Source organism: Lampris incognitus, chromosome 21 (assembly GCF_029633865.1).
Source record: "Lampris incognitus isolate fLamInc1 chromosome 21, fLamInc1.hap2, whole genome shotgun sequence".
In the NCBI taxonomy this organism is placed as follows: Eukaryota; Metazoa; Chordata; class Actinopteri; order Lampriformes; family Lampridae; genus Lampris; species Lampris incognitus.
In genome coordinates, this window is record NC_079231.1 from 9,739,814 (window position 1) to 9,762,979 (window position 23,166).

The following is a 23,166-nucleotide window of genomic DNA, read 5'->3' on the forward strand; positions in this document are numbered from 1 at the left end:
CACACACACACACACACACACAGCCTTTTTTGTATGCTCCATAACACTACCAGTCATCTTCACCATGGTTTGAGACGCTCTCCAGTCTCTGTATACCGCTGGCGAAATGTTTTGACAGGGTAGGACAAACACTGGTGCAGCAGCAAATATGTATGTGTTGGAAAAAAGATGGAAATGTGGTGCTGATGTGTCCATGACAACTAATATGACTGTACAACGGTGTTCCCATATGGTGTGATGGCGTTTGTAATAAATCAGACTGTCTGTGTTAGCTTTGGTCCCAGAATCCATTTTTACAAGGATGGGACCTGTTGTTTACTGCTGAGCTAATGGCACACCAGCCACAGGGGCTGCTACACCTTGTTTGTAGTCCTGCTACACCTGGTTTGTAGTTCTCATTACTGGAAGGAGGGACAAACTGGGGAAATCATGGATTTCAGCTTCACTGATCTAATGTAAAGCACATTGGGTTGTATTTTGATGCACAAAAGGAGCGATATGAATTAAGTCTGATTGATTGATTGAATCAGGAATCAGGAACACTTTATTTGTCATCATTTCCCCCAGCCCACAGCCGTGCAGCACAAAGACAAAAACACATATCCATAAACTAAAAGAACATATATGTATATCAAACTACAAAAAAAAATAAAAAATCACTGTCCAAGAGAAAAAAATGCAGGATGGCTGTCGGAACTGCCAGTCTGCATGGGCTAGCAGTTAGCTTAGCCTGCCCCACTTCCGCATCCTGTCAGACCTTCGACACACCAACCTGCACTCCACAAGACGACACCAAAAACCGCCAGACCGCCCTCGGTATTATCAGAACTGCTGGCCTGCATGGGGTAGCACTTAGCTTAGCCTGCCCCGCTTCCCCGTCCTGTCAGACAGCCCTCTGTGTTTCCTCTTTGGGCGGAGCTCCAGGCAGGGCCGTGGTCCCTGAGCTCACAGGATGCTGCAGACCAAGCTCCCTCAACTGATCCAGTGCTAGCTCTCTCAGCCATCGAACGAAGACCCAAACTTAGATGTGGACAGAGGTGAGGCCGCTGCAAACATAAGTTCATGCTGCCATCTTCCCACACTGGTAATAGGTGAGGCCGCTGCAAACATGAATTCGCACTGCCATTTCCCCACACCTGATTGATTGATTGATTGATTGATTGATTGATTGACTGATTGATTGACTGACTGATTGACTGACTTGTATTATGGACTTGGTGTAGTGGTCGCTTGAGAAGAGACTGGCTTGTGCTCATGATTCTACTAACTTCCATTCCTCAGATTTAATAGAGCATGGCTGGGGGACATGAACAAAGAACACAGAGTTTAAGCAACTGATTTTGTAGTACTGGGTAGCCAACAGTGTGTGTGTGTGTGTGCGTGTGCGTGTGCGTGCATGCACATTTTTGTTACCTTTTGAGACCTTTTCCAGGATAAACACTAACCTTGTTAGGACCTTTAGTCCTCATGGGGACCAAAGCCCGGTCTAATGAGGCAAAACGTCATTTCTGATGTCCTCGTTAAGGTTTGGGTTAAGGTGTGAATTGAGGTTAAGTTAAGGTTTGGGTTTGGGTTAGGCAGTCCACAATGAATTGAACCCTAATAAGGATAGCTGTGCAAACGTGTGTGTGTGTGTGTGTGTGTGTGTGTGTGTGTGTGTGTGTGTGTGTGTGTGTGTGTGTGTGTGTGACGCAGGGCAGGACGGAAAAAGAGCAGACACTCCCTGGCCAGATAAAGATTTTTTTCGCGTGTCACAAAATGAAACTATGAATCATTTTGTAGATTCGGGCGTGACTTCGTTCAAGAATGGTGAAAATGTTGACTTTCCATCCGCAGCTGCTTAAGAGCCTAAAAATCCAGGAAATTGTCCTGATTCACATCCATAATTCTTTTTAACCCACAACCCACTTTCCACGTGAAGCCGGAGTTTTTCACTTGTTTCCATGTTCAGTGTTTATTTAATGATGTGATACCTTTTAAATCGTTAAAGTCGAGTACGTGATGAGCTGTGCATCCCTGGCACAGCATACGCACTGTGGCCTTCATCCAAAGCTGGTGAGGCAAGGCCTCGTTCACACTGCTTCTGCAGAAGATTTGAAGTATGGTCATGTTGTTTGAGGTTCTTGACACGGATGATAAACAAGCATTTTATACACAATTTGGGGTTTTTTGTTTGTTTTTAGCAACGAGGAAACTTCTGTATAAACTGTCTGGTGTTCCCTGTAGAGCACAGCGCTTCACACGTGTGGTTTAAAATCAAAGATAATTTCCTAATTTTAGTCTGGGTGTCTGTTTTGTTTGTCAGTATGTCTGTTGGGGGGGACACATAGAGAGAAAGAGAGGAAGAGGGAGGCAGAGAGAGAAAGAGAGGGAGAGGCAGACACAGAGAGGGAGAGGCAGACACAGAGAGGGAGGGAGACAGATAGAGGGAGGGAGGGAGACAGAGAGAGGGAGGGAGGTAGATAGAACGAGACAGAGAGGGAGGGAGGGAGGGAGACAGACAGAGGGGGAGGGAGACACAGAGAGGGAGGGAGACAGATAGAGGGAGGGAGGGAGACAGAGAGAGGGAGGGAGGGAGGGAGGGAGGGAGGGAGGGAGGGAGACAGATAGAGGGAGAGGGAGACACAGAGAGGGAGGGAGGTAGATAGAACGAGACAGAGAGGGAGGGAGAGGGAAACAGAGAGGGAGACACAGAGAGAGAGAGGGAGACACAGAGAGAGAGAGACTATCTTTGTGTAGACTAAGTGTTTGGGCCTAATGACGACGTGTTCGTCTAAATGTCAGCTATGCTGGATCAAATGTGTTGCGTTCGAGTCCTGTTTCTCATGCACGTCTTTCCTTCAGCGTGTTTACCTCTTAACTCTGTGCCGGGCCTTCATGTCTGTTCTTTCCCTCTGGAGCTCCCACGGCTACCCTACAGTAATCAATAAAGTTAACCCTATCCTCGCCTTATCTTAAAAGTGCCTAGCGCCGGCTGACACGTCAAATCTCCATCAGGTTTTAGAAGTGTTTATCCGGCCCCGAGCCTAAATGTCTCAACCATCGGTCACCAGGAAGAAGGTTCGCTTCGCACCACGAGCGCCGTCACCCGTCATTAAAACGTATTATGGAGCACTTAAGAAATGGAATGGGGGCTCCTACGGGGACGATTAGCGTGGCAATGACGGGAAGTGCTGAAAAAAATGACAGGAGATGTAAAACAGGCCTGGTCAGGTCTGCTGATGACTCTTGAAAAGGGTCCAGTTCAGATTCAAGGACATATTAGATAAACACACACACACACACACACACACACACACACACACACACACACACACACACACACACACACACACACACACACACAGAAGGTTTAGATGGAGCAAATCTCAATCCAAAAAAGCCTATGGATGTGTGTGTATACATTTCTATTGTATGTGCTTCAGCCATGCAGGCCATTGGTCATGTCCATGAATGTCATGTGATATTACTGGAAGGACTCACTGTAATTATGTTATGGCTCCCCTGTTGAAACTATTACCGAACCTTTGCCTTCGTTTACAAGGTGATTTATTGAAATCAAGATTGATTTAATTGGTTGAGGGGTTTTTTCCCTTTTTTAAATAACTGACGGAGCTTTTGTGAAGAATCTGCGGCATGTGTTAATATAACAGAAACCTTATACTATGTATTTTGACTCAGTCTAAGATTTGATCACAGTGGGATATGATGTGAGACACGACTCAGTTTTGTGTTGCTTACGGTTAAAAGGGAGTTTAAAAGCAGGTTGGCAAGGCCAGTTTACTGAATAGGAAGAGATCCAGATTCGAGTACCCATCTTGATGAAGTGTCCTTGGTCAAAATACTGAATCCCTGTGAGTCTTCAGGGTTCTTCTCTGTTCCTGGCTCTGACTTTTGACCTCTGACCTCGATGTAGATTGGTACAAGTGAAAAGAGAATCTATTTAAGTAACAGAACACTCGAGGTTACAAGGTATCACGGATTATATAATGGCTGAGATTGTTCGTAGATCGCCACAGCTAGTCGACGAGTGTTTTTAGGCTTTGATAGGCTACAACAGTTTTGCAAAGTAAAGAATCCTAGAATTTTGGTTGGAAATATGGGTTTTATTTGTAGTTTCTTCCACCAATTTTTTTTCCATCACATGTGGCCTGTTGCTATACAGCCAAGTAACAAACGTAACAATGTTACATTCTAAGCAACAAATGTTACTAGCATATAAACTAGCTTAGCGCGTAACATTCTTAGCTAAATTAACACTTTGTGACACTACAGATGACATTAATAAAAACATAACAACATAATAAACATAAATCAAATAACATTAGTAAACACTGCTAGGTAGCTTGCTGCTTTTTAGGTTATAAGATAATTTTTGCTGGTATTTGTTAATCTGTATGCTGCCATTCTTTGTGCAGTAAAAGAAGAGCGTTAGCATTAGCGTTAGCATTAGCATCACATTAGTTTGCTTGTTTCACTGGTGGCATCTCCCTTTGTGTGTCGTCCAAGTCAGGCTGTCTGGATATTTAACGGATATTTTGAAAGAAATCAAATGATACGAGTGAATTGATGCGTTTCCCATGATGTCATTGTAAAAAACACATGGCTCTTAAACAATCAGATCGCTTGATTGCCAATAACTGTTGTATGAAAAATGCCTGGTTGATATTGTAACGTGCATGGATAAGTAGGACTCTTTAGTCGAGCGGTTAGCGATGTCATCCGCGGTGTGGGAGATCCGGGTTCGCGTCCCGGCTGTGGCGGTTCCTGCGGTTGCTCCCCCGAAATTCGCTACAATATAGTATCCAAAAAAAAGGACAGCTTACCCCCTACAGGTGAAACTCACCAAGGACATATTGTGAACATACCAGATGTTTAGATGTTCAAGATGGAATCCATACCGTGGGATTAAAATATGGACTTCCATCAAGCTAACAGCATGTTTCTCCAGTGCCCTGTTTTGTAACAATATCATCTTAATGAGCTTTAGGATTCATCCTGACTCCAGTGCACAGCAGAGAGCATGTTATTAGGAATGGAGCCTTTGAACTTTGTCCATACCCCGAGTCCATATATATTCTTAATCAGCCATAACGGGGCCCCATACTATTTAAAGTGAATAAATCAAGAAGACACTAATAAATCTCAGTGTTGGACTACCATATGTTGAATTTAAGGGGGAGCACAAATGTGTTCAATGATGCTGAATGGTCAGTTCAAGTCAAATGTAAGCAATATACCCCAACATGTGTTTGAGAGAAAAGCAGATTGAAACTATTATATGTATCATGGTATGTCCATGCTGGGTGTCTATGAACCATGGGTTGTCTCAGTGTCTCTGCACCAGTATCCCTTAAACAAATTTCTCTACATTTATCAACAATTTGTAATTAGATTCTAATAGTGCACATTTTCCTTACGTATTCTTTTCACTCTTCATTTTCATTATTTCCTACTGTAAAGAATCTTGTGAAGGGGTCACCGTTGTACATGAGACAGAGGTCTCGGTGGGATTTCCTGTACAAGTTAATTACTCTGTTTATTACAATTGGTCGATCAAGCGATTTCGTCTTTGAGATTTGAAAATATGAATGCTTGAAGGTTATGATGATGGTTCTGTTATATTATGATTATGTTCAACCAAGATATCCTCTCTCTTGTAGGAGGAGGAGAAGGGTTGGAAGGTGGCTCCCAGTAGCTTCCTCCCCGCTGTCATGGAAGGAGCCAAGATTTACAAGGGTGAGTCCAATTAAGCAATAAAGGCAAAACAACAATGATTTTACTGCTGCTAACAGATATAATTACCAACGACCTCAATAGAAACGGCACAATTTTTTCTTCTAAATGCTGATAATGGTGAGGTAAAGACCACTGCGGGTAGTGATTTTGGTCTTTGAATTAAAGTGGCTTTCAGGAGACTCTTTCTACAACCCGACAGATTTAAAGTAAGTAGGTCCACTGAGAAAAAAGCCCGGTCTCTGTTGCCGCCCTAGACGCTGTAAACAGACACGCTGTAAACAGTACCTGCTCCTCTTCAGCCAATCAGGAGAGTGCTTTGAAAGCCAGCCTCTTCATTGCTTCCTACTCGCTGTCAACTAGTTTATGTGTTCTACAGCTGTTAGGGCCCTGACACACCGTCGGCCAATGTTGGGCCGTCGGTGAACGTCTGTTTGTGTTGTGTTCCGTACCATCAGCGCTAGTCGGACCCCTGTTGGCAGCTTTTGCGCCCAATCGGCGGAGCCTGTCGGTGAGAGAGATCACCCTGATTGGCTGCTCAGCTTAGTGAATCAGTGCAGAGCGTACATGCTAGCTGGCCGTCGGCTGTAGTCTTTGCGGTGTGTTCAAGTGCTACTTTTTGGCCCAGATGGCAGGTGACGTGAAGTGACACAACAGTCGGCCTTTGTCGCCGCTAGTCGGTTTGGTGTGTCTGGGCCCTTAGGCAGCAGTGGGGGGGGGGGGTCTTTTCCAGTGTGTTTTCAAAATATAGCTAGCTCTTGCTAACTTAGATCCAGGATTGTAGTCAGGCAAAACTAAGGACAAAGAACTGCCCTTTTCAGAAGGAGCCAAAAAGCTCCAAAAATGATGCTCGTTGTGAAGAGGATGTTGGCCTTGTGTAGTTGTGGCTGAAAATAAGCAACAAACGCACATTATGCAGAATGTCACCGTTTCCACATATCCTGTCTCTTTTTGGCAAACGTCTCCGTGTCCTTTTAAAACTTTTAGACAAAGCTTCCATCCAGAACACCTTGTCAGAGCATAAGAGCAGATATTTTTGACAGTTGGCCTCAAACCCCAAACCCCTAGCAGCATTAAAGCCAAGCGTTATCCATTTTACAGAACCCGACCACAGCCGTGTAAGTTTCCATTCCTTTTGTCGGGTCATGTGAAGTCACCTGGCTTTTAACTCAATCAGTCGTTTCACTCCTTTTGACTCCTCGGCCACAGTCTTTTGGAGTAACGACACATTCTGGGACTGCAAATCAATCATATTGTCTCTCTATGGACCTGCTTATAGCCAAACCGGCACTTCCTGTCTCCCAGCGCTCTCTGGGCTCTTTAAGAGGAAGTGAGGTTTTCTGGCCTCTGGGCGCCCCGGTGACCCATGGCGTGGCGTGCGCAAGGAAATGTCCGTGTCCTAGTCTCTGGCCGCCGGGCCACTGAACCCTGCTGGGTGCAAGTGAGCCCAGAGCTCAAACTGTTTTGGTTGAACTAAATCAACACCCATGCAGGTTGATGGTGCTGTTTTCGTACCTGCCACTCAGTTTTAGTTGTTTTTGTTCAGTTTTACAGCTGCTGTCAACCTTTAGCTCAAGAGCCCCTTTCTTCATTTGCCCGGAGCAGTCCTGCGGCCGCCTGCCGTCTCTCCTCGTAAACGCTCAGCCACCATTTTAAAGCTGAGATTTTCTCTCTCAGATGTTCTGACACAATATGTGAGTCACACTTTATAACGTTGATTAAGCAATGACTAACAGGGCAATTCTAAACTTGTACACTTCATGACATCAGCTTAAAAAAATAATAATTGTCTATAGTTTTTAGATAATTGTCCTTAATAGTGTTACATGAACAGCACAAGAAAATTTAAAGGCAAAATCAGATTAGAATTTAGCCCGGACATTTGTGAACATGAAGGATAAGTTGACACACAAAGTCCTAAATAGTCCAGGTTAGGACAATCCTTCGGTCTAGACAGACCAGGCTGGTAAGTGCTATCAGGACGATGTTAAGTTGAGATAAAAAAAAAGGAAGGAGACATTAGATACAACATTCAAATATATGTAAATAAGAAGGTTATTCGGGCGTCTGGATGGCATGATGGTGTATTCCGTTGCCTACCAACACGGGGATCGCCGGTTCAAATCCCCATGTTGCCTCCGGCTTGGTCGGGCGTCCCTACAGACACAGTTGGCCGTGGCTGCGGGTGAGAAGCCAGATGTAAGTATGTACCCAGGTGGCTGCACTAGCACCTCCTCTGGTTGGTTGGGGCACCTGTTTGGGGGGGAATAGCGTGATCCTCTCATGTGGTACATCCCCCTGGTGAAACTCCTCACTGTCAGGTGAAAAGAAGCAGCTGGCAACTCCACATGTGGTAGTCTGCAACCCTTCCCAGATCGGCAGAGGGGGTGGAGCAGCGACCGGGATGGCTCGGAAGAGTGGGATAATTGGCCAAGTGCAATTGGGGAGAAAGAGGGGGGGGGGAATCCTACCAAAAAAAAAAAGTTAATCATATTTTCAAGCTAGCTGCTAATGTTAGCAAGTGTGTTGAAAGAGGTCAGAAGTCAGTATTTACAGCTATGTATGATAAAGTGTTACTGACATGTCGTAAGGCGGTACCTTGTAAAATTAAATGGCTTAACTTACTGGTGTTCTTCCACTGATTGACAGGTAGAGCGTGACGCAAACGTGAGGTGTTTCATTCCTGGTGTAGACCAGTGGAATTAACATTAGCATGCATCAACCACCAGGACCACCATTACTTACTGATAGTGTCGTAAGACACATTAATTAAATCAACCAGGGCAGAAGTTAGGTACCTCACCTTTTATTTGTTTATCTCAGAGTCCTCACATCTTCATATATAAACTCTGTGTTCACATCCTCCAGTCATCTGCTATGATGCAGGTCAAACTGATCATGTAAATCCTGCTGTCGTTGATTTGTCAAGTGAGTTTTGTGTCAGTTTCGCTATGGAAACCCGTTAAAAGTCTTCTGTTTCAACAAAAAGGCACACATGGGACTCAGCAGGGGAATAATCAGGTCTTAAATTCATCCTACGAGAACTGGCTTTTTGCAGACATGTGGTTCTTATCTGGCATCGGCGGAGTTCATCCGCCTATCTCCCTGTTCAGGTCATTCATCTCTCTCGGACCTCTTTGGCAGCTTCATGTTCCTTCTGAACCGGTCTCGCCACAACCAGATGGGCTTGGTTCTGATCTGGAGCAATCTAGCCCTTGGTTCTGAGTTTTATCATCCCTCTCCATTCCCTCGCTCCCTTTGTCCCCCTTCTTTTCTCACTCCCAAAAAACCCCCGTTTTTAGAAAGCTGTGTACGTTTGCTTTCAGACGTTAAAGCCCAACACCAGTATTTTACAAGCCGAGCCCTAGTTTGCTGTAGTTAGGATTCAAACCATGCGATGGGCAGCAGAAGCGTTTTAATTAAGTCCGTATTGAGCAAGCTAGCATCAGCCGACTGCTGCAACGTAATCCTTCGCCAAATAACATCCACTAAAAGAGCAGTATTTAATATTTATTGCGTGTTATTTTTTTTTATGTGGCACTGTTCCCTTGTATGTATGAGACATGCATATGAGGCAACGACAGATAAAAGCAGTCTACATCTCCATCTAGTTTTTGGCACTGACGGGTGCAATCCCTGAAAGGTGAATCGGTTCATCTGGTCACGTTTATTGAGAGATATGATTCATCATCATCTAAGTGACCTCTTCAGTCTCAGCTGACTGCAGATGTCCCCACCCTCAGAAACTAAACAACACTGCACCATAACGACCCAAACCAACTACCAGTTTCATATGCAAACTGCCGTGACCATTAACTAGAGTTACCAAGGCCATGTGTACTATTCACAGAGGATTGGGGAACGTTTGCAATCACGGCATTGTAGGATGGTGACAGATGTACTCTTAGCCCCCCCCCCCCCCCCGATTCAGGGATGGCCGTTCCCTTTTCACATTTATGGTACAGTACATCACAGATTATGATATTAGTTTTGTTTTTTTGGGGGGGGGGGGTTTCTCCCTTTTTCCCCCCAATTCTATCCGCCCAATTGCCCGACTCTTCCGAGCCGTCCCGGTCGCTGCTCCACCCCCTCTGCTGATCCGGGAAGGGCTGCAGACTACCACATGCCTCCTCCAATACAGGTGGAGTCACCAGCCGCTTCTTTTCACCTGACAGTGGGGAGTTTCACCAGAGGGACGTAGCGCGTGGAAGGATCGCGCTATTCCTCCCGGTTCCCCCTCCCCCGCCCCGAACGGGCACCCCGACAAACCAGAGGAGGCGCTAGTGCAGCAACCAGGACACATACTAACATCCGGCTTCCCACCCGCAGACATGGCCGATTGTGTCTGTAGGAACGCCTGACCAAGCCAGAGGTAACGGGGATTCGAACTGGCGAGCCCCGTGTTGGTAGGCAACAGAATAGACCGCCACACTACCCGGATGCCCGATATTAGTTTTTGTTTTTTTCTTTCAGAGAAAATGTCTTTAGCTGTGGCGATGCTACATTTGTTACATTTGTTGGTGGCGCGGTGGCCCAGTGGTTAGTGCTGCTGCCTCACAGCAAGAAGGTCCTGCGTTCGAACCCCAGGCCGTCCCAGGTCCTTTCTGTGTGGAGTTTGCATGTTCTCCCCGTGTCTGCCTGGGTTTCTTCCGGATGCTCCAGTTTCCTCCCACCCTCAAAGAGACATGCATGTTAGGGTTCATACTCCTGCCTGTGCCCCTGAGCAAGGCAGTGGAAAGAAGAACTGGAGTTGGTCCCCGGGTGCTGCAGCTGCCTGCTGCTCCAATACAGTAGGATGGGTTACATGCAGAGAACACAGTTCGTTGCAAGAATACAATGTCAAAATCAAGTGGTTTTCTTCTTCTTTCTTCTCGTTAGACTGTCTTCAGTGCATGGGGTCTTTTGATTTGAAGCAGAACAGATTTCAAGAGTTCAGACAAACTAAACAACCAGTTAACGTTGACGTCTTTTGGCTTTGTGCTCCGCGTTTTCCTTAGCGGACCTTGTCCCCTTGGTAGAAGGAAGAATTTCGAGGGTTAAAGTGTTCAACCGTCTCTAGATCCTTGTTCCATAGACACACACACACACACACACACACACACAAATCACAAGTACAAATACACTGTCTGTCACTGCGGCCCAGTCTGTATAAAGGTTCTTTAGAGGATTTCGAAATCCAATCAGCAGTTGGTCGTTTGTTCTCACGGCAGATACTACCGTCTGTCCACACTGATGTGAACTAATGTGAAAACGCATCGTTTTTTTTTTTAACCCGTTTTGGCCTTTCATCCACACCAAGCTGGTGTTTTCCACCACAGAAAATGTGTCTTTTTTTGAAAACGCTGTCCAAAGAGGACGAATCTGAAAACAGCAGTCTGGTGTTGTGTTGTGGTGTGGACGGTGAAAACAGAGCTTTTTAAAAATGCTGACTAGTAACTGTCATGTGATCTGGAAACACTTGCATGGATGGAAAGCTTTTTTTTTTCCACTTTTTTCTCCTGAATTGCACCCGGCCAGTTACCCTCCACTCTTCTGAGCCATCCCGGTTGCTGCTCCGCCCCCTCTGCTGATCCGGGGAGGGCTGCAGACTACCACGTGCCTCCTCCGATTCATATGGAGTCGCCAGCCGCTTCTTTTTACCTGACAGTGAGGAGTTTCACCAGAGGGATGTAGCACATAGGAGGATCATACTATTCCCCCCAGCCCCAGCCCCCCCCCCCGAACAGGCACCCTGACCGACCAGAGGAGGCGCTAGTGCAGTGACCAGGATACATACCCACATCCGGCTTCTCACCCACAGACGGCTTCTCAACCATAGACACGACCAATTGTGTCTGTAGGGACACCCGACCAAACCGGGGGTAGCATGAGGATTTGAACCAGCTATCCCTGTGTTGGTAGGCAACGGAATAGACTGCCACATCACCCGGACACCCGGACGGAGATCTTTTGACCTTTTTTGTTTGTGAAAATGGTGTTTTCTAGTTTGTCAGAATTGAATTAGTGTGGAAATGGCCTCTGACTGTGGTACATGATGAACTTGCCATTGATTTAAAAACACATTCCTTCAGCGCTAAGACAGCTTATGTTCTGCTTGAGTCTTCCCACATCAGTACTTTAAACGTTATGGTGAACATCTGGCAAGTCCAGGCAAGTAATCACTGTTGTCTCAGCTTCAGAAGCTGGTGGTGGTGTTGCTACGCCTGGTCCACCACATTCAGATTAGTGTTACAGTTGATGTCTAGTTGACTGTTTTATGTGTCTCAGTTCAACACTTAATTGGAAGAGAAAGGCTCCTTTCTCCTGCTCTCCTTCACTGGAAGGTCAGCGGCAGGTCTTCAGCTTTTGACCTCCAACAGGAACCAGTGTTCATAAACTTCCTGTTCAGTTATGCCGTGCTTTCTGTCCTATTATGCAAAGCTCAGATAACATTTGTAGAGAGAGAGAAAAATGACTTGATTCACTAAAATAATCCCGGAATCCAATAAATGCCGACACAAACAAAGGCGGTTAAATATTTTATTATCGAGGTCGTCTACCTGCTCCCTCGTCTGCAGCCTGTCATTAAGGACGGATATTGTTTTAAAAAAACACACACACAACAGCCAACTGGTTGAGGATGAAGGGGCTGTATGGTTCCTGAGTATGTGTGATGTGTCCAATTCATTTCTTCCCAGCCGCTCAGTCACTTCCTAATGATACAATGGGAAAGCCGGGAGTTCAAATCGCTTGAACTTCCCGTTGGAGCCTGAGAGAAGTGGAAAACAACACTCTCTCATCACCACCTTGAATCGGAAGTACCGAGGTCTCATACATACACTGTCAGACAAAACATGCACACAACAACGGCGGCACCAACAACGACAATGACAGCAACAACAACGACAACAGCAACAACAACAATGACAACAGCAACAACAACAATGATGACGACAGCAATGACAACAACAACGACAATGACAGCAACAACAACGACAATGACGGCAACAACAACGACAACAACAATGACAACAGCAACAACAACAATGATGACGACGGCAATGACAACAACAACGACAATGACAACAACATTGACAATGAGAGCAGCAACAACAACAATGATGACAATGATGGCGATGACGGTGATGACAACGACAGCAGCAAAAACAATGACAATGACAGCAGCAGCAACAACAATGATGACAACAACAACGATGACAACAACAACGGCAATGACAACAACAATGAAAAAGGACATCAACAACAACAATGACAACATTTGGCTGGAGCCTTTCCCAGAAGGCGTTCAGCTGTAGGCAGGAAGTTGTCCTGAACAGCTTGATAATAAGAATTTAAACTTGTGTCGACAATAAACTTACATAGAAATTTTTCTCAAAGAAAAGATAAGGAATTGATTCAAAGTTGAGACAAACTAATGACGCAAGACACAAACAGGTAATAGCTGGGGGTTAATGCCTTGCTGAAGGACCCTTGAAGGAGTCTCATATATTGGGACTAAATGCTCGTTTGCTATGATGAGCAGCTCGCTCATTGCTCATATTTCAGCTGTTGTTGCGATTTAAAAAAGCAGTCTGTGTTTTCAGTTGAGTGAAATTAAAGTGATTTAGCTCCCGGCCTCCGTTGAGACTTACAAGATTGAGCCGTATGCTGGATGTGGCCTTGAGCCCGACGCCAGCCTCGGCTGTCAACACTGACTGATGACTGTTTCTCGCTCTGTTTCTGTTGCCACCCTTTCAGTGACAGAGAGTGTGTTTTCCACCGCTGCCCCGTGTCACCTCCGATTCCTTTCAGAAAGGCCGAGAGCGGGTGCAAAGAAAAACAACCAACACCACGGCTGTGAGTTCACAGGAAGTAATTATATGCCCAGTCAAAGCTGTTTAATTCTCTCTCGGTTATAATTCACCTGCAAATGTCAGCCGCCACGACTCGGGGCTTCAGGTTACATTCTTGAAAAGAAATAAGTCTTTGAGAGCTAATGAAGACCAGACCGCTATCCGGCGCCCAGCGCCTCTGTAAGAGCTTCCGTCATGGGGCTGATGCGGCCCGCGTCCACCGACGGCAGCTCATTATCCCGCATGGCCGCAGTCCTGAGCGCTAGACTGTTCATGTGGTAAAAACGAAGTGATTGATTTGTAGTTACGAGGGTCTGACCTCCCCTTTCTTTCTGTGCTTGGTGTGTTTGTGGACATCGGCGTTGGAGCTGATGTAATGCAAAGCAGCTGGTTGAGCTTTACTCACGCGCCCCCCTTTAAAACGACGGCGACAAAGTGATTTTACCACGAATTCGAAAGCAAAATGAACAAACAACGAATGAATAAATATGAATGGAGGTCACGCTGAACAAAATGATTCAGATGAGTCCATCTGGTCACATGGTCTGCATATGGCGGTGAACATGGTGGCCTCTGACAGGGACCAGCAGTATGTTGAGTAAAATAGCTTATTCTGTCTTGTTCTAAACCTACGAAACATTTTCAGTCTTAATCTACTATGAATGCATGTTACTTAAAACATTTGATAAATATATATTCATTTTTTTAATACGTGTATTCTTTTTTTTCCGAGTAAATTGCTGAGAGGACTTTTGAGTATGACGCAGGAGATAAAACATTCAAAAACAAGAATAGAAATACAGCCACAAACAGAAATAAGTACATACATAGCACCTCCAGTCAGCAAAATGCCAGATTGCTGAATGGCACCGCAAAGTCACTCAGAGCACCATACTGCCACATGGCAGGGTGAAGGTGGCCATGTTTTTTTGAAGTGTGGCTACATCCACTCAGATCCTTGTGCAAAGATGAAATGTGCAAAAATTTTGAGAAAAGCACATGAGTGATAATATTTTAAAGTTTATGAAAAGTGTCCCCTAGTGTCTGATTCCTCCCACATTTTATATGTAATACTGAAAGGTGCAAAGCATCACATATGCCGATAGACCATTGATTACATGATCTACCTGGATGTTGAAAGCTGATTGGCTGATGGCATTAATTTTTATTGGAGTATTCCACTTCTGGTATGGGAAGATAGTGGCACGAATTCACGTTTGCAGCGACCTCTCCCAGTAACGGTGTGGGCATATGGCGGTGCGAACTTATGTTTGTGGCGGCCTCACTCAGTACCGTCCATGCAGTGTCTTTGTCCATGTCTGCGTCTAAGTTTGTGTCTTCTTTTGATGGCTGGGGGAGCTGGCACTGGATCAGCTGGGAGAGCTTGGTCTAATGCCTGTGTGGGCCCAGAGCTGCATCCGAAGAGGAAACACCGCGAGGGCAATCTGACAGGACACGTAAGCGGGGCAAGCTAAGCTAACTGCTAGCCCATGCAGACCGGCAGCTCCGATAACACCGAGGGTGGTCTGGCAGCAGCCTTGCCTAGCGTTGACTGTGTTTTTAGTGTGGTCATGTGGAGTGCGGGGAGGTGTGTCGAAGGTGTCTGGCCGGGAGAGCTGGCGCTGGAGCGGCTGAGGGAGTCTGGTTTGCTGCGTCTGGTGGACCCAGGGACCACGGCCCTACACGGAGCTGTGCCTGAAGAGGAAACACTGAGGGTGGTCTGACAGGACGTGGAAGCGGGGCAGGCTAAGCTAACTGCTTGCCCATGCAGACCGGCAGTTCCGACAGTCATCCTGGCGTTCGCTGTCTTGGACAGAGATTTTTTTGTTGTTTGGCTATATGTGTTCTTGTAGTTTTTGGGTATTTGTTTTTGTCTTTGTGTCGCACTGCTGTGGGCTGGAAGAAATGACAAAATGTTCCTGATCCCTGATATGACAATATGAATTTGTATATATATATATATATAATCTGCAGATTATAACACAGTTATGACTTGCATTGAGTGCAAATTGGGGTTAAAGGTAGATCTGAGTGAATGTCCTCAATTAGGTCCTCATTCATCAATCCATTGGCACTCACAGTATTTTAGAACCTGCAAGTGGTATATTAACGTTTGTCTGTGAGACAGCTTGTGACATCAGCTGGCTTGCTTGATTGAAATATAAACCTACCCACTTTTGGGTCTCACTGATACACGTTTGGTTTCTCCTTCACAACAAGACATTGAATGCCTTCGTGCTTCAGGGGGGCACTGTTCCGAGCTGGCCCTGACCTTTGACCTCCCAGGGAGTAAAGTGTATATGTATGAATGCCTCATAGGAAGGATAAACAGATACAGATTTGTAATTAGCCGGAGTGGACTGTGGTGATTGAAACTCGCTTTAAAAAAATAATAACATGTGAAACTGTCGTGGTATAACATCCTGTCTGTCAGAGCATCGACTAAAAACAAACACGTGTCTGTCCGTGGGCTCGGCCGCCGGTGGTCCCGCACATTGTAACATGCTTTTTCACCAGATGTCCGTAATTGGAAGATGATTGCTAGTTTGGGTTTATTTAGGAGTAATGAAGTGTAAAAGTGAAGCTCAGGCTGGATGTGAGCAGGACCTGGGTGATGGCGAGAGGCCACATGAGAGAAAACAAGCAGCGGGTGAAGTTCAGGTTACTCATGCCAGAAGGAAATATGTCATCTTTTTGAGTTGGTTTTGGTTAAGACTTTGGTTTGACCCCCTATCCTGCTGCTCTCCTGTTGGACTGTTGCCCTTGAGGCAGTCAGGTTGTAGATTCTGACTGTCCGCTCACATTTTAATGTGATTTTAATTGTGTATTTCTTTGTGTTTATTGTTGTTAGGTGTCATTTGCAGAGGTGTTGGTTATATCGCCGCTGTCTTGGTGAGATTTCTCTGCAGAGAGATCCTTATTCTCAATGGGATTATCTCACTGAAGAAAATGTAAACCCAGAAAAGTTGAATCACTTCATCTGGACACAGGGTTTAGTGGCAGAAACGTTTCATCACAGTTGCATAACGACTGAAACCGGCGATCTAACACAGGTTTCACATGAAAATTGCCGTGACCTTTAACTAGAGTTTCAGTGGCAGTGTGTAGAATTCAGGGGATTTAGGGATGTTTGCAATTACAGCATTGTAAGATGTGACAGATGTACTCTTAGGCCCCCCTCAGTTCAGGGATGGTCCTTCCCTCTTCACATAGATGGCCTCTTGGATTCCCCGTTCAAACCATTGTTCCTCCCTATCAAGGATGTGCACATCCCCATCCTTGAAAGAGTGGCCACTGGCCTGCAGATGGTGTAGACAGTGGAGTCCTGGCCTGACGTGCCATCTTCTTCGCTAGCGTCTGTTTGGTTAACAGCATACACTATATTGTTCTGTTTGTGGCGGGGGACCCGATCCTTGGTGTGGAACAGCTTCTGGCACAGTGTGTTTTGGGATCTGAGAGCAACTGAGACGTGGTGTTTGGAAAATACGCACCTCAACTGTTCCGACACCCCCGCCACATACGGAATCACCACTGATTTTAAACTGTAAAATGAAAAAGTCATGGTTGAAAGCATTGTCTGCATTTCTCATTGAAATGTTCCTTATGGAGAGCTAGCTGTTAGTCATAGTTCCATGAAGCATTTTAACAAAAGTCTATCCATCCATTCATTATCCAAGCCGCTTATTCTGCTCTCAGGGTCGTGGGATGGTGGAACCTATCCCAGCAGTCACTGGGTGGCAGGCGGGGAGACACCCTGGACAGGCCACCAGACACATTCACACCTAGGGACAATTTGGTACGGCCAATTCACCTGACCTACATGTGTTTATATCTGTGGGAGGAAACCGGAGCAGCCGGAGGAAACCCACACAGACACGGGGAGAACATGCAAACGCCACACAGAGGACGACCTGAGACGACCCCCAAGGTTGGACTACCCCGGGGCTCGAACCCAGGACCTTCTTGCTATGAGGCGACCGCACTACCCACTGCACCACCGTGCCACCCTTTAACAAAAGTCATCATACGGAAAAGAGATGAATTCTATTCCTGGATTTTCCCAGTAGTATTCGTAACTTGGCCCTGTGATGGCCTGGCGGCCTGTCCAGGGTGTCTCCTCGCCTGTCGCCCAATGACTGCTGGGATAGGCTCGAGCATCCTGGGACCCTGTATGGATAAGCGGCTTGGATAATGGATGGATGGATGTTCGTAACTTGACTTGAGATATGAGGGGTTTTTTTGTTCTGTTTTTTTATTATTAACTACAGTATTATCCCAGAAACTGAGATGGTAACGTGAAGTAGTGAAGTTACTGTAATGTAGTGCTGAGTATCACTCTGGCCTGACTGGTCAGTGAAGACTGGCCTGAAAGTCTTATTTAACACATTTAACCATGAACCCCACATCATGAGGAATAGAACCCAGCTAGAGACGAAAGGATCGAGTTTTTCCCAGCTCAGCGTGAGCTACTGTGCAACACTTGTCTTTGTTATTTTAAACACGGCCAGTCCTTTGTTCACTTTTTCTGTTGTTAAAAGTCTCCTGCCTCCCTCCTCCTCCTTGAGTCCAGCTGGTCTCCAGTATTAGACGGAGCCTGGGATGTGATTGGGGCCCTCTTCCTGTGTTCTGTGCCAGCGTCACGGAGCACCGGCTGGATGCGACCCACGGATTTAATTTTCAATTTCCTGGTCAGGAGACCGTGCAATAGGAAGTGCTTGTTACCAAGAATCACTCTTCCTGCCCGCAGCTCTGCCGCCGAACAAAACGCCTCTTTTTCCCAGACTGTGCAGATGGAGAAAAAAAAAAGAAAACGAGAGATAGAGGGAGCGGGCAGGAGCCCAGGGCAGAAAGCGTGGTCCTGCATACAGATAAGCTCACCGACGGCTGTCAGGCCGGACCCACGCTTCTACAAAAGGAAAGTTCTCCAGGCATGCGGGGGGAAGAAACACATATTTCCTCATTGAAATATATGCATGTTATTATTTAAGCAATGCTTGTTTTTTTCAGCAGGTTGCAAGGGTCAAAGGGTCATGCAACTAACACAACACATTACTGGTTGTACATGGGTCAAACAGAAAAATCTTAATTGCACAAAAAAACTTGAAAAATGCAGTTCTGGTGAACAAATTGAATTAGGCAAAGAAATTGTGGAATTTCTCCAATATCCTGACCGTGGGATTTCCTTTCTTTTTTTATTCTTATTGCAGTTGTGTGTTAACACACAACTATACACCACGGTCTCAGCTTCAGTGTAATGTTGATTTATTGACTTTGCATGGAAAGAACTACTGACTGCATCCGAGTCAAGGAGCGTGTCGCTGCACTGGCCAGGTGGAATATGAATGAACAGCATAGACATGAAGGAGATGTGTGTTTTGTGGGTTTTATTTGTGTGTGTGGTCTCTGTGTGTGTTGTTTGACATTTGCGGCACTTTAGCCAGCTGATACTCTTATCCAGTGTGACTTGTAATGAATGAGAGAGAGTAGATGGAGCACACCTTTTTTTTCTTCTAAGATTTTCCCCCCTTTTTCTCCCCAATGGTATCCGGCCAATTACCCCAGTCTTCCGAGCCGTCCCGGTCTCTGCTCCACCCCCTCTTGCCAATTCGGGGAGGGCTGCAGACTACCACATGTCTCCTCCCATACATGTGGAGTCACCGGCTGCTTCTTTTCACCTGACAGTGAGGAGTTTCACCAGGGGGACGTAGCGCATGTGAGGATCACACTATTCCCCCAAGTTCCCCCTCTCCCCTGAACAGGCGCCCCGACCGACCAGAGGAGGCGCTAGTGCAGCGACCAGGACACATACCCACATCCAGTTTCCCACCCGCAGACACGGCCAATTGTGTGTGTAGGGACGCCCGACCAAGCCGGAGGTAAGACGGGGATTCGAACGGGCGATCCCCGTGTTGGTAGGCAATGGTGTAGACTGCTATGCCACCTCGACACCCCCTGGAACACACCAATAATTCTTAGATCACCTTCAAAAGAAACAATTAGTGGAAAAGAGGTCAAAGGTCAGAGCCACATTACCGTGACCTTATTCCTGTCACTAGAGAAGACAAAGAGACGTAAGTGGGGATGAGAGGAGTAGAAGGTATATTTCTTGTCTGAATCATGCTTTTGACATGAAGACCAGATGTTATTTCACTTGTGTATTCACTCTGAGGAGTATCTGCCTCCATTTTTTCTCCACATGTCAACCCAAACCTTATCTGAAAAAGATGGCACGGGGTCTCCGTCCTGGTCGGTGCATGATGGTCTGACTTCCCTCAAAACTTTTTTTGAAGTCGAGGGCCCTTGTTGGAAAACCGAGCCGAGTGAACACTCTGGAGACTGAAGAAACCACGCTGAACCTTCCCACATCCGTTATCGCCGAGGGATTCACAGATCCTCGCAGGGAAACCATCACCGCGAGGCGATAACCTGTTCTATCTGACCCCTCCATCTGTTTCAGAGACCAGACGTCCAGCGATGCTGTGGTGATAGTGAGGTGTCTGGGAATAAATACGCACCGGAGAGACGTTGAGGGAAATCGTGTCATTTCACAAGTTCATCAGTTAAGAGAGAAAAGCCATGCTTGAACAAGCTGAGATGATAAAAAACAGGATCAGTGATCTTCCAACATAAAGAGATGCGTATCTGTGAGGAACACAGAGCGGAGACTTGTGTTATTATCACCTGAAGAAATATGTGGACTCCTCGGGTTTCAGTCAGCTAATACTTAAAGTTTAGCCTTCATCCGCTGTTGAGGAGAAGCATTTAAAACACAAAGCTCATATTCTTCTGCCATGGTCTTTGGAGCTTTGGCTTGAAATTGAGCGTGCTATGCTAGGAAGACGGGGGGGGGGCCCATCCCTCGGTTGTTTTTGTGTTGCTGTTTTAAGTAGAACCACCAACGCGTCTCTCATCGAGGAGATCTGCAGCCAAAAAAACCAACCGTCTTGCTAATGTGAGGGATTTTCCACCAAAATAAACCCGGCGCTCGCTAAGTTCAGCGTCTGCCCTATATGGCTTTCATTTGGGCTGGATTCCATTTATTTCACTCAAAATTCAACACGGGGCATCTGATAAGCGTCTCCGCACGGATCAGCGGCTCCATTGTTTTCTCTCAACTGCTTTGTTTTCAGATGAATAGAATAGATGCCTTATTTGAAAGAAGGAGAGTCGAAGGGGAAAACACTGAAGGGAGAACAGGTCGTTATACCTATCAGATTGCCCGGGGGACATTTTGGAGGAAAAAAAAAGATGGATCTTACAAAAGACGGGGGCCCTTGTTGAGGAGAGGTTGACCCCGCGACCTTCCAGGCAGCTCTCATTTCAAAGACGGGCGCTTGTTGTTTTTGAGGTGCCGCCATGCTGGGCTGCTAAACCCCCGGCCTCTGACTCCTGACTGAACTTGACAGCTCCTCATCCAAGTTGGTCCGAGTTAGTCCGTCCTCAAAACAAGAGGCGGATGTTATCCGGACCGCTGCATGGAATCAAAGTGAAACGGAAATCTATTGAAAAGTAAAAATCTGACTTCACTGTCACTCAACTCCACCAGAGAGCTGAAGAGAGACCGACGTCCTCCCATGGCAAAATATTGATGAATAAAGCCGCGGCTGTTTCTTTTCCATGAGAATTGAATCTTTTAGCCAGTGGATGGGGGGGGGGGGTCATCAAGTCTTGGATGAAAACCTCCAAACCAGATTCACGAATGGTCACTTCACACCATGTGGACATAATCCAGCCTTGAAGCAAATACACGTGTGGCGATAAAGATGGAGGGTTGGACATTTTCATTCAGGCATTTTTATGTAAACACAGCAAGTGTCGACATGCTGATCTCAGTAAGTCGTCGTGTTTCTATCCAAATGTGATTAAACTTCAAGCAGATAATTGGATGTTGGAAAAATAAATCAAGCCTGTGTCACGGTGAGCCATGTGTATTACAAACCAAACTTGCATCCTTGGCTGTCTGTGGTAATTGTAGGCTGCTCATTCCTGCACGATGAACCAGGAAGTAGCTCAGCGATGCCACCGACCATTGTTAATACTAGGAAACATTTCAGGTAAAAACTTTCCCCTTGGGGCGTCCGGGTGGCGTGGCGGTCTATTCCGTTGGCTACCAACACGAGGATCACCAGTCTGAATCCTCCGGCTTGGTCGGGCATCCCTACAGACACGACTGGCCATGTCTGCGGGTGGGAAGCTGAATGTTGGTATGTGTCCTAGTTGCTGCACTAGCGCCTCCTCTGGTCGGTTGGGGCGGGGGGGGGTGAACTGGGGGGAATAGCGTGATACTCCCGCGTGCTACATCACCCTGGTGAAGCTCCTCACTGTCAGGTGAAAAGAAGTGGCTGGCGACTCCACATGTATGGGAGGAGGCGTGTGGTAGTCTGCAGCCCTCCCGGGATCGGCAGAGGGGGCGGAGCAGAGACCGGGACGGCTCGGAAGAGTGGGGCAATTATTGGCCGGATGCAATTGGGGAGGGGGGGGGGGATAAAAAAAACTAGAAAAAAGAAATCATGTGGATTAAGGTGTGTTTTGTTCAGATCTGTAAAATCCCAGAACGGGGGTCTATGTGTCCTACATCATATGTCCATACCTCGACACCCACCACAAACACGGGCCAGTTAAGACGACGAGACAGACAGTCTTATGATTAGATTCTATTCGAGTTTTATTGTTTTCTTCAGCAAATGCATTTCCATTGCAGTTTCTTTTTACTGAATACAGAATTTATCCACCTCAAGTCAACATGAAAACCTCCATGGGAATTTTTGGGTGGTTTCGTGTAACGTTTGCCATTTCTATCAAGCCCTTTTTTTATCCAAAACAACAACAATTGTGTAAAAACACTAGTGTGGAAACGCAGTTAACGTGATATCAAAATACAATCTTATGATGAAAAGTCAGATGTTACATTTGAAGTCGCAGGTCTGATCGAGAAAAAGGCCAAGCGAGGTCAGACCGGGACACTCGGTTTTCCAGGCCACCGTTTTGTTTTGTCCACGTCTCTTTTGTTTGTTGTTCCACATCCGATTCCTCCACCTGGCCGATCCCGCTCTGCAGATCTGGCTTTCAGACGGGTCTCAAAGCAGGAAGTGGATGCTTCCTAACAGGATGTGGTTCCTGAGAGCCACCTCACCGAGGACAATACACACCAAGTTACTCACATCGCCACCTCCTCCACCTGCAGCACTTCCGTCTCTCTCTCCCTCTTACTTCTCTACGTCTCTCGCTCACTGTCTCACACTCTCTCTCTCTCTCTCTCTCTCTCTCTCTCTCTCTCTCTCTCTCATGTTGCCTGAGAAAACAGTGTTTGACACATCAGCTGTTCCACAACAATTGCTTTTGCATGCCTGTTTGTTTTTATTTTGTTTTGTATGTTTACGTGTGTGTGTGTGTGTGTGTGTGTGTGTGTGTAGATGTTTGGCAGGCCTGTGATGAGAGCCAGAATTTCCTGCAACAATTCAATGTGTCACTGGTACGCGAGGAGAAAAGACTAGAGGTTGAAGAGGAGGTCAGGATTCAGGTGAGTGTGTGTGGAGATGTTCAATTACACACACACACACACACACACACACACACACACACACACACACACACACAC

General features: G+C 46.2%; 1 protein-coding gene across 1 annotated transcript in view; it reads left to right on the forward strand.

The window, feature by feature from the left end:
• The window catches only part of iqca1 (IQ motif containing with AAA domain 1), a gene marked incomplete at its 5' end in the record, with an annotated part of 75,804 nt that overhangs the window by 17,506 nt on the left and 35,132 nt on the right, over nucleotides 1-23,166 (forward strand). Inside the window, 2 exons of the mRNA XM_056301583.1 lie at nucleotides 5,664-5,739; nucleotides 22,982-23,088. Coding sequence (XP_056157558.1) covers nucleotides 5,664-5,739; nucleotides 22,982-23,088 — 183 coding nt within the window. The remainder of the gene's footprint in view (nucleotides 1-5,663; nucleotides 5,740-22,981; nucleotides 23,089-23,166) is intronic.